General features: G+C 41.2%; 1 protein-coding gene across 3 annotated transcripts in view; it reads left to right on the top strand.

The window, feature by feature from the left end:
• Positions 1 to 18,553, top strand: part of FNBP1L (formin binding protein 1 like) — a 114,831-nt gene that overhangs the window by 63,091 nt on the left and 33,187 nt on the right. For all 3 annotated transcript variants that reach the window (XM_029062740.2, XM_029062739.2, XM_029062741.2), the window contains exons 3-5: positions 11,311 to 11,364; positions 14,531 to 14,678; positions 14,995 to 15,057. In XM_029062740.2, the coding sequence (XP_028918573.1) occupies positions 11,311 to 11,364; positions 14,531 to 14,678; positions 14,995 to 15,057 (265 nt within the window). The remainder of the gene's footprint in view (positions 1 to 11,310; positions 11,365 to 14,530; positions 14,679 to 14,994; positions 15,058 to 18,553) is intronic.

Below are 18,553 nucleotides of genomic sequence, written 5' to 3'. Positions count from 1 at the left end.
TAGGCCCATCTTTTTGCTCTGTTCTTTAACTTTTAATAATAAGCCCTTCAAATCATCTTCATTTTCTGCTCGTAGGGTTGTATCATTAGCATAACAAAGGTTGTTTTTTTTCTTCCTCCAGTCTTTACTCCCCCTTTGTCTTCATTCATTCTGGCTTCTCTCATTAGGTATTTGGTATAAAAGATGAACAGATAAGGCGATAAGATACACCCTTGTCTTACACCCTTACTAATGGGAAACCAATCCGTAGGTAATGTGACGCAAAAGTTGGTGTCTACGCCATTGCTGGTTGATTGCCTGTGTTGAGCCCCATGCAGTGAGTTTGAGAAGATAGACTGTAAACTCACTATGGGCAGGGAATGTGTCTGTTTACTTTTGAATTGTTTTCTCCCAAGTGCTTAGTACAGTGCTCTGCACACAGTAATCACTAAATAAATGTGCTTGACTGAAAAATGCAACAGTCAGACCGGGTCCTCATCCCATAAGAGAATCCCAATCCAAGCGGGGTTGGACAGATGCAAAGAAGGAGGAAAGGTTGTAAACAGATAAGCAGCATGGCCTAGTTGGATAGACCCCAGGCCTGGGAGTCAGAAGGTCATGGATTCTAACCCTGGCTCCGCCACTTGTCTGCTGTGTGACCTTAGGCAAGTCACTTGACTTTCCTGGGTCTCAGTTCCCTCAATTGTAAAAATGGGGATTAAGATTGTGAGCCCTATGTGGGACAGGGACTGTGTTCAACCCAATTACCTTGTATCTACCCCAGAGTGTACCTGACACATAGTAAGTGCTTAACAAATAATAATAATGTTATTATTAACACTGTTCTAAGCGCTGGGGTAGATACAGGGTAATCAGCTTGTCCCACGTGAGGCTAGTAATTATTATTATAATAATAAACAGTGGAGGCTAATAAGTGACACACAACAGCAAAAATAAGACATTACACAGAAGGAATCCATCGAGTGAGTATTATCAGGAGTCACACCAGACTGAGGTTTGTGGCTCAGCCTTCCCAAAGTTTCAGCAGTGCAACCGGGTTCTGAAGACAGATCCTGCTTGGTTAGGCTCTTCCTGTGGGGGCTGGGCAAGAAACCAACTCTGCCAACTCCGTCCTACTGTCCTCTCCCAAGCACTTAGTACAGTACTTTGCACACAGTAAGCACTCAGTAAATATGACTGAATAGATTCTGTGGTGAGAGGCAGGAAGATGGAGCTGTTCTGGCACGTTCTGGAGCTCACAGGTAGTCCAGTGTTGCTGAACGTGGTGATGTAAGTGGCATTTTATCAGCCACCCCTTATATGTCTTCAACCATCATTCCTCCAAATTATCTCCTCGCTCATGCAACCCCTGCCCGGAACCCAGGTGTAAATGGAAGTATTTGTTTATGTTGGTATTGGATTTCTTCAAGATTCTCTTCTGGAAGTTGTGATCTTATCTGGTCTACAGAATGGTGGAAAAGCTGTATGGAAATTCACTTATTTTGGGCCTTACTGTCAAGACATGATTTATTGAGCCCTTATTGTGTGCAGAGCACTGTGCTAAATAAGCACTTGGGAGACTACAATAATAATAAGAATAATAATGATGGTATTTGTTAAGCCTGTACTAGTGCCAAGCATTGTTCTAAGTGCTGGGGTACTTATAAGGTTTTCAGGTTGGATGCAGTCCCTGTCCCAAGGAGGGCTTGCAGTCTTAATCCCCATTTTACAGATGAGGTAACTGAAACAGAGAGGTGAAGTGATTTGCCCAAAATCACACTGCAAACATGTGGAAGAGTTGGGGTTAGAATGCAGGTCCTCTGAGTTCCAGGCCTGTGCTCTTTCCACTAGGCCACGCTGCTGGATGTGATTCTTGAATTTGTCTAGGTCTTTGAAGGGATTTTAGCTGTTTTTTTCCTAAGGAAAATGGACTTTTTTCAGTAGTATCAGAACTTTTGTACATAGCAATTGAATTGTCAGATGTTGTTTTTAAAAGCTGTTTGGTCAAAAGGGAAGAGGCTTGTCTTGTTTACTTCCCCTTCCTCTAATTGAAACAGATTCCATTGGTTGACTCCCTTCAGTTTTTTATTATTGAAATGACCAAACTTCCTTCACTGCAAGGCTGCTTCTTTCATGTTAACTACTAATGTTAAATATCTGTGACTTGATTACAACACCTAAGTGAGCTATGTTGGTTAGTGGGGGCCATCTGCTTTTTGAAAGAGGTAAGAGACACATTTGGAGACCCATGGTTTGATTTAGAGCATGCAATTGATTGATGTGTGTGTGTATGTAAAAAGAAAGAAAACCTCACTGACTTTACCCCCTTGCGAATCTGGTTCCACCAACCCCCATATTCCTACCTACCACTTTGACATGTGTTTTACATTTATGAATATATGTGTTTCGTGTGCTTATTGTTTCCATTAAACTCATTAGGCCTATGAATGCAGGGACTGTTTATATTTCTCTTGTAATACTCCTCGGGGCTTAGAATTGTGCATTGCAGAAAGTAGACACTAAAGAGTCACTTTTCAAACATAGTCCAATATGTTTGTTGCATTTTGATTTTTGATGCTACCTGACTTTTCTAATTGATTTCAGAGAATGTTCTTCCAAAAGAGAGATATTTAAACTCTAGGATATAGACATGGCCCTTGAGTCGAAGTAGGGTTCTCAAGTTAAGCCAAGTTTTCAACCAAATATTAATATTAATATAAGATCTTAAATGAACAGAGTCCCACAAGACTTTTAAGGTGAAATTAAAGAAGACTGAATTTCTGATCAAGTAGTTGTCTAATACACTCCCCACATTCCATCCTCTACACTTTTCCCTCATTCCACCTCAACACTTGCCCATCCTCCATTCACCTTTTCCCCTACACTTACCTCTGGATATGTTTGTGTGTGGGAGGAGGGATGAGTGTACAACCTCTGTCTTTTTAAAAAAAAAAAAATGGTACATGTTAATAATAGTTGTGTTATTTGTTAAGCACTTACTGTGTGCCAGGCCTGGTACTAAACCCTGGGGTAGAACAATCTAATCAGGTTGGACATAGTCCATGTCCCACATGGGCTCACGGTGTTAATCCCCATTTGCAGATGAGGGAACTGAGGCACAGAGAAGTGAAGGTCTTGCCCAAAGCCACACAGCAGACAAATGGCAGAGCTGTTATTAGAACCCAGGTCCTTCTGATTCCCAGGCTCACGCTCTATCCACTAGGCCACACTGCTTCTCCTGGCACTTCCAGCCTTGGCTTGGTTCTGTCTCCAGCAGCCCTTGACTCTCACCTTTAATACCTCATTCCTACTCTTTCCCTACCTTGCCAACTGTCCGCCTCTGAGTGCACTATTAAGGGAGGTGCAGAATGTCATCTATTAGAGAAAGTAACTGCCATATACTTCTTCTTTTTAGCTAAAAGCATGGGATCACTGTTAAAATTGCATATGATTCCATTATTTCCTTCCTAACTGCATTACCTTCCACTTGCTAATATGCTGGGAGGGGACAGGAGAAAAAAGATGCATTTCTGTCTTCAATCCCAACTTAAATCAATTCCACCTTAACCCTCAGACATTTGGGTCTTTGTTTAGAGTAGTTTTTGTCTCCATTTAGAAACTGCTCACACAGCACATAATTTCAAGTGGACTTATTGCTTTCCAGATTCCCCTAACCATTTATCATAGAGGCAGGTGGCATTTGGGCTTGACCCATATGCTATTTTCTGTCTAAATCTCCTTCATCCTGTTTGGCTCTTTCCTTGTCCCACAGGCCTAATTAACTGTTGAAATGAGAGGAAAGCAGTGGGTTTATGGCAGCATGTAACTTCCAGTCTTACTGCCCCATCCCATTCTTTCTCTCTTTCTCTCTTTTTTTCTCTCTCTCTTTCTTCCTTTCTTTTTCTTTCTTTCTCTCTCTCTGTCTTTCTCTCTCTTTCTTTGTCTTTTTACCTTTTTTCTCTCTCTCTTCCTCTCTCCTTCTCTCCCTCCCTCCCCCCCATTTGATTTTGCTCCTATTTATTGGAGCATTATTGTTACACACCTCTCTGTGTGTGCTAATCTAATTGCTTTCTTCTTCCTTTCTTGTACTTTTCACTCTAGGCTCATCTAATGTCCCTTAGGTTACTTTCGTCCAATCTCGTTTCTTTATCTTAGCCGCATCCTACCTTTAGAATAATTTTCCCTTGTTTGTCATTCAGTTAGTCAATTGATCACATTTATTGAGCGCTTACTATTTTGGAGCATTGTACTAAGTCCTTGGGAGAGTACAGCAGAATACAATGCAGTATAATTAGCAAATATATTCCCTGCCCATTCATTCAGTCGTATTTATTGAGTGCAGAGCACTGTGCTCAGCTCTTGGGAGAGTACAGCAGAACAGTAAACAGACTCATTCCATGCCTGCAATGAGCGTACAGTCTGGGGTGGAGCCAGGGAGACAGACATTAATATAAATAAATTACAGATATGAACATAAGTACTGTGGGGCTGGAAGAGGGGAAGCACCCTTGGAGCAAGTCAGGGTGATGGGGTTGGCGGGGCTTAGTCAGGGAAGGCCTCTTGGAGGAAATGGGCCTTCCATAAGGCTTTGAAGCGGGGGAGAGTAAGTGTGGGATTTGAGGAGGGGAGAGAGGGCCTTCCAGGCCAGAGGCAGGATGTGGGTGAGGGTTCTGCGGTGAGATAGATGAGATCGAGGCACATGAGAAGGTTAGCATTAGAGGAGTGAAGGGTACGGGCTGAGTTGTAGTAGGAGAGTAGCACGGTGTGGTAGGAGGAGGCAAGGTGATTGAGTGTTTTGAAGCCTATGGTGAGGAGTTTTTGTTTGACGCGGAGGTGGATGGGCAACCATTGAAGTTTTTTGAGGAGTGAGGAAATGGTTCCTGAACTGTAGAAAAATGATCCAGGCAGCATGAGCCTACAATCCACTGTACTAACTCTCTTGCTTCAACCAATTATTGGTATTTATTGAGTGTGAAGCCCTGAACTTGGGAGGGTAAGACAGAAGCAAGGTAAGCATCATGCCTTGAAGGAACTTAAATTGTACTCTAAAGCAAATCTAAAATCTAATCATTTGTAGTGGGAGTAGGAGGAAGAACAACTTCATATAAGAAGTACTAAAATATATCAGGATAGAATAACCGAATAAATTTTAATAGGCAAATAAAGATATGCATTTGTACATAACTGCCAAATTTAGGAATAATATAAATAAGTGCTAAGAACAGTTTAGACTAATGCAACTGCATTATGATTTGAACTGCGGTGATGTGAATTAATCAGGCTTGTTGGTTCATTGGGCATTTGGTTTTCACCCCACCTTGAGCCCCACAGCACATATGTACACATCTCTAAATTATAGAGTGTAAATTGCTTATGCTACACAGTCTCCTCATCTAGACTGTAAGCTGTGGACCGGAACTGGGCCTACCAACTCTGTTGGATTGCACTCTCCCAAAAGTAAGAATAATAGTAATTATGAATAATAATTATGGTATTTGTTAAGAAGTTACTATGTGCCAAACACTATTCTAAGCACTGGAGTATACAAGGTAATCAGGTTGTCCCACGTGAGGCTCACAGTCTCAATCCCCATTTTACAGATGAGGAAACTGAGGCACAGAGAAGTTAAGTGACTTGCCCAAGGTCACACAGCAGACAAGTCGCAGAGCCAGGATTATAGCCCATGTCCTCTGACTCCCAAGCCTGTGCTCTTTCCACTAAGCCACGCTGCTTCTCAGGTTCTCAATAAACACCACTGATTATTTGATTCCTGGAGGAGGTGGAATTTCAGGAGGTCCTTGAAGATCGGAAGAGTTACCGTCTGGCAGATTTCTATTCTCTCACTTTTTCTTTTGAAACCCATTATGGGACCTCTCACCCATGAATTTACTCAGTTCGTTTAGTAACTCACCAGTGTTTTGGGCTTGCCCACCTCCCTGTAATGGGGAATGCCACATTCTTATCACCAACTGTGTGGGTTTCCTTTGAATCAATCAGTCAGTGGTATTATTTGAACACAAACTAGGTACGCAAAACACTTGGAAGAGTCCAATACAATAAGAGGAAGCAATGAACAATTCTACAGTGGCCCTGCCGACCCCCTCTGCTGATTCTGTAAGCTTCAGTCATGCTTCCTTCAGTTATCTTTCCATTCTGAAAAGACCTAGTCCTAAAACCTATGCTCATGTGTAAGTCACTAATTGCCAAGTTAATGTCTACTAGTTTGCTCTGAAGGGTGAAGAAGGAAGTGAACCATCTTGGCTTACGAATCATCTTTGTTGGACTGTGTTTTTTTTTCCAAGAGATAAAGTGACGCACAATTGGAGCCATTATTTTCCCTAGATCATTTATTGTCATGTAGGCTCCCAGTGGACCACGTCCCTTCTCATTCATTCAGTCATTTATTCAGTTGTATTTATTGAGCGCTGACTGTGTGCAGAACATTGTACTAAGCGCTTGAAAGTACAGTTCGGCAACAGATGGAGATAATTCTTACTCAACAACGGGCTCACAGTCTAGCAGGTTAGAGGCAATTCAGTGAAGCTATACCAAACTTTTATGTACAAGAAAAATCAAGGATGATGAGTAGGTTGATTAGGAGTTGTGTTTCCTATGTGTGATTAGCAAAAACGGCAGTAGGAGATGGAGAAGCATTCGGGCGACGTCATCGAACTGGAACAAAGGGATAAGCCAAAAACACTGTGCACAGACAAAGGCAGAGAGACTTGGATGAGTGCAATTTTTGAATGGGGGAATTAAAGCCACCCTTTCGAGCCATTCTGGGGAGCCTGATGACAAAATGACTTGAAGTGTTTCCATACATCGACTCTGAATGTGATGATGAATACCTGATAGATCGGGGAAATGAACTTCTGCACATGCATCAGTGCAGGTGGAAATAAGGCTCTCTTCCTATTAGCTGAGCAAACTGTAACCACCCCCTGCTAATTCTAGCTATCACAGGAGGTGGTTGGTAGAGTGTGGGAGAGCACCCGAGGTAAGCCATAACTCTCCAGGAGTTTTCAGCTGCTGAGATGAGCAGGTGGGAATTTTGAAAGGACCTAGCACAGTTGTTTAATGCCATTTTGAAGGAAGAAAACATATCACATTACAAAGACACCCTCCAAGTGGAAAACTTCCAAAATCTTTCTCACAGGTGCTCCTCACCTATCCTATTTTAAGTTGAATGCTTTTTAAAAAGGGTTTTCTTTTCTTTAAAACTCTTGAAAATCTTTTTTTTTTTTTTAGTGCTTGCTGTTCTTTAGGTGCAGGACTGTTCTGCATTTGCACTCTGAATAAATTATTAAGTATCCGCTCTGTATACATAGAGTAAGATTGCATGTAGATTTACAAGTGTATACAATTCAGAAATTATCCTGGAGTGCTGATCAAGCTTTCTGTATGATTTGATTTTACTAAAGAAGCTTCAGACAAAATCTGCCTGGAGCTTGTTGTTTTCAGGCCTTAATTGTTAAGGGAGAGTGTATAGTCACCTGTTTATTCTGTATCTACCCCGGTGCTTAATACAGTGCTTGGCACAGAGTAAGTGCTTAACAAATACCATCATAAAAATTATCTTTGAAATATCGGCAGGTATTCAGATACAGCTAAATGGATTTATATATTACCTATGGGATTTTTAAGTGATTTTTGGCACATCTTTATGATAAAAAAAATCATAGGTAGTATCTGTGACAGTATTTTTAGAACATCTTTGCAGAGACACTTTCTGAAAAGAAAAGATAATCGTCTTGTCAGAATAAAGCCAGGAAAATAATTCCTATCATGTGTCCACCATCTCAGTGGCTTCCCAATAGACTAGGGTTAAAAATAACACTCCCATGCTTCCGGGCCCTCCGGAAGTAAGAAGTAGAAGTAGGATAGTCTTAAGAAGGTCCTCAATGAGACCTATTGATTTGGTCTTCAAAGTCTTAAAGTGGAGACTCTCCCCCCTCCCTCCGCCCCAATATCCAAATGGCTCCAACTTGGGCCCAGGTAATCCGTCATATCCCCGTTTATCTCCTTCCTCCAGTCCCCACTTCACTCTGCTGCTCACATCTTCTTTATCAAAATGTTGTTCTGCACGCATCATGCCATTTCCCCCATACGGCCGGTGATCATCCATTCATATTTGTGTTAGACTGAAACTCCTGACCAGTAGCTGTAGAAGCATTCGGTGAGCTTTCTCCCTTTTACCAACTCTTCAGTTCCTCCACCCCAGTTGGCGGTTTCTGCTCCACCCAAACTCCCCTCCTCACTTTGCTTTATTCTTGACTTTCTCACCTCTGACAGCTGGTTCACACCCTTCCTCTTGTTTGGAACTCTGTCTCCCTTCCCATTTCCCAGCCCCACAGCACTTTTGTACATATCTGTAATTTTATTTATTTATATTAATGGCTGTGTCCCCCCCTCTAGACTAAAAGCTCATTGTGGGGAGGAATAGTGTCTGTTGTACATTGTTCTCTCCTAAGCTCTCAGTACAGTGCCTCAATAAATACGATTGACTGACTGACTTGGAATTCTCCGGATCATAGCTTTCCCAATTTTCAAAACCCTTCTGAAATTACACCTGCTCCAGGAAGCTCTCACTGTTAATCTTTTCCTCCCAAAGTCACATCCTGCCCACTCTCATCTCAGCACTTTGGTTCTTTTTACTTCCCATTGCACTTTTGTACGCGTTGTTTGGCTTAAAACCCCACTTTTCAAAGCCTTCCCTCAAAACTACATCATCCAAGAAGCATTCCCTGCCTGCTTAATCACCTTCCCAGTCATTAGTCACGTCGGCTCTCATGAATTCACTTATCTCCTTGGAACAGATACAAGCGAAAAATAAATTCAAGGCAGTAAACACATAGTCTTTTCCTAGCGCTCTTAAATGGCTCTGGAAAATGCGAGTTGCATTCCCTTGCAGAAATTGATGTAAATAGTTTCATCCACATGGGTGGTGTGCACCAAGCATTCAGAGCTGTTGTGAATTGCATGCAGTACAGGCATAACCCAGATTTCAGCCACTCCATAATACATTTCATACGTTGTTACAGCTTGACACCATGACAGTGTAATGCCTCATTGCGGATGAAGTAGTCATAGTCTCCCCGCCACCAGTTACAATCCATGGATTAAGAAGTCTTGCATCAGTTTTAAAGAAAGCAGATCGATGTATTAAAAATGATTGAAGGCCCAGAGAGAGAGACAGGATTGCAAAGATGTTGGAGAGATGTTCAGAAACAGGTAGCCTACTACGTGGTTCTTTATGAACATAAGAAGGCTTTTTGTTCAAATTAAAATAGGTAAATTCTTCATTAAAGTTAAAAAAAAAAACCCCACTGCCAGCCGGTGGAATAAGCATCTACTTTTATGGTCTCTTGCAAAGATTCATAATAATGTACCTGCTCCTCAGTTAATGTTGTGATGTGCTTCAAATTAACAAGGATTAAACAGTATTCAAGTGATGCTTAATATAAGAATATATGGCACATAAAGAAATTCCATATTTTTCAGAGGTTTTATAATAATAATTATGGTATTTGTTAAGCGCTTTCTATGTGCCAAACACTGTTCTAAGCACTGGGGTAGATACAAGGTAATCAGTTGTTCTATATGGGGCTCACAGTCTTAATCCCCATTTTCCAGATGAGGGAATTGAGGCACAGAGAAGTGAAGTGACTTGCTAAAAGTCACACAGCTGACAAGTGTTCTATTTATTCTTGATTCTATTTATTGCCATCTTGATTCTATTTATTGCCATTGTTCTTGTCTGTCGCCCCCAATTAGACTGTAAGCCTGTCAAAGGGCAGGGACTGTCTCTATCGGTTACCGATTTGTACATTCCAAGCGCTTAGTACAGTGCTCTGCACATAGTAAGCGCTCAATAAATACTATTGAATGAATGAATGAACAAGTGGCGGAGCCGGGATTAGAATCCACGGCCTCTGACTCCCAAGCCCGGGCTCTTTCCACTGAGCCACGCTGCTTCTAAAAGAACCCAATTTATGACTTGTAAATCTATGGAAAAACATCCTCCACAATGTAGCCATCCACAGTACATTTGCCATTTCAAGGAATACATTAAGGCTAGACCATGAGGCACACCCATATAGTAATAGTAATTATGGTATTTATTAAGCGCTTACTATGTGCCAAGCACTGTTCTGAGCACCGGTGTGCATAAAAGCAAATCAGATTGGACAACAGTCCCTATCCCACATGGGGCTTGCAGTCTCAATGCCCATTTTACAGATGAAGTAACTGAAGCACAGAGAGGTGAAGTGACTTGCCCAAGGACACAGCAGGCAAGTGGTTAGAACCCAAGACCTTCTGACTCTGTTCATATTCAAGATTACCTCAAGGAAACAAACTCTGTGTGTTAGATTAAATTGGGTGAATGTAAAAAGCGACCTCCCCTCTCAGGGTGGCACCTGGAGGGTTTCCAGTCCTCTACCAGTCTCGGCTACGAGATGGAGAGTCAAGCAGAGACCTGTCCATTCCATTCCTAACTTGACCAGTGGCTAGCGAGTGGCAGGCAATCTACTACAAGTCAAAACTCACCCGTGCTGGGCAGCAGCGGCAGAGGAGAGAGTCGAGGGCGGAGACTCAGGTTTACCGCACGGAAGGCGACAGTGGTAAACCACTTCTGGATTTTTACCAAGGAAACTCTATGGATGCACTACCGGCACGATTGCAGATGGAGAGCAGGGCATTCTGGGAGAGATGTGTCCTTGGTATCGCTATGGGTCGGTAACGACTTGAGCCACAAAAAGTGGCTCTTCAAATCACAAATCCACTTGTAGTCAGTGACTGTACGTATTTATACATGGTGCTCTCCCTCCGTACTATGGTCTATGTATTTATGTCTGCTAGGTTGTAAGTATTTCAAGGATAGGGATTATGTCTTAGAGATCCGATCTTTTAGGTGACTGCGCATGTGCGTCGATTTCAGGCACTGTACCCCCCTGCCCGCCACCTCCGTGGCACTCTGACCACCGGCAGAAGCATATCTGATGGATTCCTGAGACTGTGCATCAGCTGCCAGCACCTTGATGAATTCCCTGGTGCAAGTTCCAGAAATCTCATCCTTTATTCATGGCCCGCGATGCCGTCATCAGTCAATCAATGGTATATGAGCACTTACTGTGTTCAGAGCTCTGTAATAAGCACTGGTGGAGTACAGTGGGGCAGAGTTGGTAGAAATGCTCCCTGCCCACAGGACTCCAAGGACTCCCAAGTTTTTCAAGTGCCTATTTAAGCATTTAGAGGCCTAATGAACTCAGTTGATAATGACACTGGAATTTTCCTGTTCATCGAGCACTTTGCTTTTCCTTTTTCATTTAGGAATCTGGTAAAGAAGTATTGCCCCAAACGTTCATCAAAAGATGAAGAACCCAGGTAAAAAGTACAAATTTTCAGTATACTTGTATCACACACCACTGTGTTTTAGGCTACTGTTATTGTCATGATTTATATGTAGCTTTTTGCAAAAAAATAAAATAATCTCTTAAGGCTGTCCATCAGTATGTGACCTGTATCTTATACAAAGTGTTAATGGCCACATTAAATATTATTTAATTACTATTGATTATGGAATTTAATAATAATGTTGGTATTTGTTAAGTGCTTACTACATGCAGAGCACTGTTCTGATCACTGGGGTAGATACAGGGTAATCAGGTTGCCCCACATGAGGCTCACAGTCTCAATCCTCATTTTACAGATGAGGTAACTGAGGCACAGAGAAGTTAAGTGACTTGCCCACAGTCAGCTGACAAGTGGAGGAGCTGGGATTTGAACCCATGACCTCTGACTCCCAAGCCCGTGCTCTTTCCACTGAGCCACGCTGCTTCAGTACATTACAGTATTGTATAGTACAGTACATTACAGTAATGTACATTTCAGTACATTCAGTAAATTACAGTAAGCACTGTAATTTAGCGCTTACTGTGTGTCAAAAACTGTTCTAACCTCTGGGGTAGGTACAAATTAATTGTTGGATATAATTTCTGTAGGAGAGTTATCCCCATTTTACACATAAAGAAACCGAGGCACAGAGAAGTTAAGTGACTTGCCCCAGGTCACACAGCAAACAATTGATCTTGAGGTTAGAACCTATATCTTTCTGACTCCCTGGCCATGGCTTTCTCCACTAGGCCACACTGCTTTTCCTTTGTAAATGTCTGCTAGCCCAGAATGAGTAACTGTTTATGTTGGACAAGTGGTGAAAATGATGATACATTATGTTCAGTATTTGAATACCTACTAAATGGAGAGTAGACTGTTTAAAATGCATTTCATTTATTATTTACATTTTTAAAGAAACTTTAAGAAGATTTTTTTGGGTAATAGATTTATGCAATATTGTTGAAAATGAGTATCATTACTAACAGACTTTTCCTCTGCTAAACAACAGCAATTTAGTAGACATTGGCAGAGTGCTTCCCAGAAAATTATTTCAGGTGTGGTGTTTCAAGTGAAGGCTGTACTCTGAGATAATGTTGAAATTGTAACTTTTTTGGGTTCTGAAAGTTTGAAGAAGAACCAGCAATGAGCCCAGTTCTCTTGGTGCCTAACGTTACTCTCTTGTATAGTAAGATGGGCAAGTGGCGAGAAACACTGGCCTCTTCTAGGTCATCAAGGTTAATAATAAGCAATCCCTAGAAGTTTGAAAAAGAGTTAACATTCCTCCCCAGATGCCTCTCTTATTATTCATTCATAGTATTTATTGAGCGCTTACTGTGTACGCAGTACACAGGTTATGGGAGAACTGGACTCTAGCATTTCCTGATGTCTAACTTTGTCACTGTCAGATTGAAAAGGAGCTTTTTGGATACAGAAGATTCTCTGATTCCTCTCTTAGGCGGGAAGATGGGAATTGCATGCTTTTCAGCATAAATTTAAAACCATGAATAGCATGTTGTAGTGTAGGAGTCCAGCTTAAATACCCCCAACAAATTGTAGCCAAAGGCATATAATTTGTGCTGTGTTGCCTTGGGGAAGGGGATAGGTGTCACTAAGTTTTGACCATTTCTTTGAGAAGAAGCATTTAGCAATAACTGGCAAAAGAAGTTAGTACTATGTTGTGCTAATAGTGATCTTATAAGCCTGCCAGTGTTCATGTTGGCAATAGTCCAATTTTTTTAGTAGTCTCTCTCTTTATATATTTATATACATGCATATATGTAACTATATATATGTATATATGTGTGTTTTATAATAATAATTATGGTACTTGTAAAGTGCTTACGATGTGCCAAGCCCTGTTCTAAGCACTGCGTTAGATACAAGTTAATCAGGTTGAACACAGTCCCTGTCCTGCATTGGGCTCACACTCTTAATCCCCATGTTTTACAGATGAGGTAGCTGAGGCACAGAGAAGGTCAGTTCACTTGCCCAAGTTCACACAGCAGTATAGACACACACACACACAGACACACACACACACACACAGACACAGACACACAGAGTATATATAAAATACACATAATATATGTTTAATGTAGTGATTTTTTGATGGCCCCACACACATTTTTTGGCCCAGCTAACCTCTTTTTTTTCCGGCCAATCATAAAGGCACTTTATTTCCAGCCAAAGAAACAGACAGCTAGCTGTCCCTAGAGTTGATAGCAATATAATAATAATAATGATAATGTTGGCATCTGTTAAGCGCTTACTATGTGCAGAGCACTGTTCTAAGCCCTGGGGTAAATACAGGGTCATCAGGTTGTCCCACATGAGGCTCACAGTCTTCATCCCCATTTTACAGATGAGGGAACTCAGGCACAGAGAAGTGAAGTGACTTGCCCACAGTCACACAGCCGAAAGGTGGCAGAGCCGGGATTCGAACCCATGACCTCTGGCTCCCAACCCCGGTCTCTTTCCACTGAGCCACGCTGCTTCTATTCTATATTCTATAGATCATCCACCCATCCCGATGCAGTTTGAGTGGTCTGAAGCAGCGTGGCCTAGTGGACAGAGCACAGGCCTGGGAGTCAGAATCTAATCCTGGCCCTGCCACTTATCCGTTGTGTGACCTCGGGCAAGTCCCTTCACTTCTCTGTGCCTCAGTTCCCTCAGCTGTAAAATGGACTTTATGATGGTGAGCCCCATATGAGACAGACAACCCGACTTGTCTGTATCCATCTCAGTGCTTAGAAAAGTGCTTGGCACATAAGCACTAACAAATCCCACTCTTCATATTAAATGCCACGGGTTGCCAGTATCCATCCTTGAGAACAAGCTCTGCCTCTCTGCAACCAGTTCAGCTTCTGAGCTGAGGGACTCAAGTCTATTCCCACGCTCAGGCACTCAGCTTAGCAGATGGAGATGCCTTTGTGGCCAAAGCGCTTTCCAGGTAATTGTAGTCTTTGTTTTCCATCCAAAATATCCTTTTCCTCATAAACTCAGTACGTAGGAAGGATTAGAGACAATGTTATATCTGGGGCCCAGTGTAGAATTCTGCCAAGATTAAGTTTGTTCACTTCCCCAGTTGATTGGTCTGATAAATCCTGAACTCTCTTGAATATGAAAAAAAAACTCTTTTAAAAATATGTTTTTGCAGGTTTACCTCATGCGTAGCCTTTGTTAACATCCTTAATGAGCTGAACGACTATGCAGGACAGCGAGAAGTAGTAGCTGAAGAAATGGGACACAGAGTGTACGGAGAACTAATGAGATATTCTCATGATCTAAAAACAGAAAGAAAAATGGTAATTTTTTATGTTTTTGTTGTTATAATGAATAAGATGTTGTAACAATCATTAGGAAAAGATTTTGCTCTGAATTTTCAACATAGCTTGATTTTATATTTCAGTAGAATTTTTCACAGCTCCTAATGTCATCTCAGTGAATAGCTCTTAATGGTTTGATACTGCACAACAGGCATTTTTAAAGATCGAGCCTGTTGGTCATTTTTTAGCTCTCAAAATAATTTCTCAAAACCAAAAGGAACTTGGAAGAGTGTGAGCTGTATGCTGATGCTTTAATTTTATTTGGGTTTTTAATTTTAATTTCATTCTTTTATAGCATCTCCAGGAAGGGCGAAAAGCTCAGCAGTATCTTGACATGTGCTGGAAACAGATGGACAATGTGAGTTTTACTATACATGTTCAATGTGGCCAGGGAATGTGTCTGTTGTTGTATTGTACTCTCCCAAGTGTTTAGTACAGTGCTTTGCACACAGTTCGCTCTCAATGGATATAATTGCTTGAATGAATGAATGAATGAATGAATGTTCTGTGGACAACTCTGGTCACCCTATTTTCTTGGAACTTTACATTTGTTTAAGTATAATAATTCAGCACATTGTTGAATTGAAGTGTCACTAAAAACACGGTGGTAAACAAAAAACTCAGTAAAGTTTAAACTTTAGAGTAGTTGTAGGAATTGTACGAGGTGAAGATATTTTACCGTCATTTGTATCTTGTGGTACTTCAATGGAGAAGAAGTAATATAGCCACTTTTTATTAGTTTTTCTCTCCTTGTGGGTTGGACCTATCTTTTCTCCTACATCCTAATTTAAGAAATTATCATTTGTTGAACAACATTTTAAAGTTTTTCTATTTGATTTCTGGACTATAGACACCGAAACTTTTCTGAAGGTTTAATTTTACTCCTATCTCCTCAAGTATCCCACTTTAGTATACATATTACAAACCACATTTGTCATGGCCATGCTTCGATTAATCCCCTTGTGCTTTTGCAACATAGGGATGGTTATTTTGGTTAACAATGGTACATTCGATTCATTTGTGTACTTTATTGAAAGTTGTGGCCAGTATGTGTTGTTTGATCTCCAATTTCATGCTTGATTCCTTCAGCCTTCTATAGCCTGTATTCCACAACATTCACCTGGATGTGGTCTGAATGCAGCAGTCTGCTCACATCTCCAGAGAATGATGAATGCACAGCTGGTTTTTGTAGAGCACTAGTGTCATGGCGGACTGTTTCTCTCCATTTTTTTCCCAACAGTCACCTCTTTTTCATTTACACAACTTAGTAGTGGTTAAAAGGAAGAAGCAGCCTTCTGAGACCTTGGGGAAATGAATAGCTTTGCAAAACTGCTTTGTTAAGATTCTGGATTGTATTCAGGTGCTAAAGGAATGTATTTTGAGGTTCACTTAGCATGTGAATTTTTTGTTTTCCAATCAGCACTTGTTTTGATATTCAGAGGCAACATAGAAAACATTTGCAGAGGAAGTAAATTGGTGAGGGTGGCCTAGTCGATAGGGCGCAGAGCTGGGAGTCAGAAGGACCTGCCTGGCGTGAATCCCAGCTCCACCACTTGTCTGCTGTGTGACCTTGGTCAAGTCACTTAACTTTTCTGTACCTCAGTTCCCTCATCTGTAGAATGGAGATTAAGACTGTGGGGCCCATGTGGGACATGGAGTGTGTCCAAGCCTGATTAGCTGGTATAATAATGATGGTATTTGTTAAGCACTGTTCTAAGCACTGAGGTAGGTACAAGGTCATCAGGGTGTCCCACGTGGGGCTCACAGTCTTCATCTCCATTTTCCAGATGAGGTAACAGGCACAGAGAAGTGAAATGACTTGCCCAAAGTTACACAGCTGCCAAGTGGCAGAGCCGGGATTAGAACCCACGACCTCTGACTCCCAAGCCTGGGCTTTTTCATTCATTCAGTAGTATTTATTGAGCGCTTACTCTGTGTAGAGCACTGTAGTAAGCACTTGGAATGTACAATTTGGCAACAGATAGGGACAATCCCTGCCCAATGACGGGCTCACAGTCTAATTGGGGGAGACAGACAGCAGAGCAGAACAGAACGAAACAAAAACAAGACAACATTATCACATAAATAGAATCAAGGGGATGTACACCTCATTAACAAAATAAATAAGGTAATAAATAATATATACAAATGAGCACAGTGCTGGGGGCAGGGGAGGAGAGGGAAAGGGGGCTCAGCTGAGGGGAGGTGTAGGGGAAAAGAGGAGGAGCAGAGGGTGGAGGGGGAGCAGAGGTAAAAGAGGGGAGTTCAGTCTGGGAAGGCTTACTATGTATAGAGCACTGTACTAAGTGCTTAGAATTCCACTGAGCCATGCTGGTATCTACCTCAGTGCTTAGTATAGTGCCTGGCACATAGTAAGCACTGAACAAATGCCATTTTGAAAAAAACACACACTGTGGAAGATGAAACAAATTCACAGTAATTTAGAAAACTGGGGAAAGTGATGCTTCATACATAAAGAGGCTGAAATTTAGTATTCATTCAGTGATATTTATTGAGCGCTTACTCTGTGCAGAACAGTGTTACTAAGCACTTGGAAAGTACAATTCAGCAATAAAGAGACACAGTCCCTTCCCACAACGGTCTTACAATCTAAGAGCAGGGAGACAAACATCAAAACAAGTAAACAGGCATCAATTTAAATAAATAGAATTATAGATATATACACGTCAAGACAAGCAGGCATTAATATAAATGGAATTATAGATATGTACATATATACACAAGTGCTGTGGGGCGGTGGGGGATGGTAGAGCAAAGGAGCAAGTCGGTAGGGACAAGGGCAGAGTCACGAACATAAATTAAACTCAAATCCAGTGTAGAAAGATTGTCTAGGCACGGGCTTGCTAGATAATAGTTAAAAATGTTTCAGCATGTAATACTCTTATTACATATAGGGAAGTATCAGCCACAGTGTTTTAGCAAAGTCCTGAAAGGAATCCCACTGCTGTTTCCTGGGTTTTGATCATGCTTTTTATAGGATAAATCAATCAAATCAATGGCATTTATTGAGCACTTACTACTTGCAGAGTACTGTACTAAGCCCTTTGGAGCATACAGATCTGAAACATTTCCTGCCTATAATGAGCTTAAAAGTATAGACGAGGAGCAGACCTGAATATAAACAAATAAGTAATGTATAATATGGAATATAAATATTCGTATGTAAGTGCTGTAGGGTTGAGGGTGGAGTGCATATCTAATGCCCCAAGTTCACAGATCCAAGTGTGTAGATGACACACAAGGATGTCAAGAGACTGGAAAGGCACTGAAGAGAGTGATACAAATGTTCCAATAATGAGGCAAGGTGAATCTGTCAGTCAAAGGTATTTATTGGTTTATTATTCTTTGTGCAGAGCACAGTACTAAGCGCTTGGAAGTGTACAGCCTAACAGAATTGGTAGGCATGTTCCCTGCCTACAATGAGCTAAGATATTGGTTGTTAAGCCAAGAGGAGAGAAGGTTAAAGGATAATCTAATAGCCTATCAATCACTTTATATATGCTAGCTCACTGAGAACCAAAGCAAGAAAAAATGGGTTTAAATTAAAAGAAGACATTGCGATCAAATTTAAAATTACTTAACAGTGGCCATATCATAAGCCTGTTGTGGGCCGAGAACATTTCTACCAACTGTGTGTTACTGCACAGTACACAGTTATACAGTGGTCTGCACACAGTAAGCACTCAATAAATACTATTGATCCTAGAGGTAAAAGATTGTGTTGATAACCTCTCTTAATTGTTTAACATTCTTCATTCAGTTGTATTTATTGAGTGCTTACTTTGTGCAAAGTACTATACTAAGCGCTTGGAGGAGCACAGGATAACATTAAA

The sequence above is a fragment of the Ornithorhynchus anatinus genome, chromosome 4 (genome assembly GCF_004115215.2).
Source record: "Ornithorhynchus anatinus isolate Pmale09 chromosome 4, mOrnAna1.pri.v4, whole genome shotgun sequence".
In the NCBI taxonomy this organism is placed as follows: Eukaryota; Metazoa; Chordata; class Mammalia; order Monotremata; family Ornithorhynchidae; genus Ornithorhynchus; species Ornithorhynchus anatinus.
This window is presented reverse-complemented; position numbering and strand designations above follow the sequence as displayed.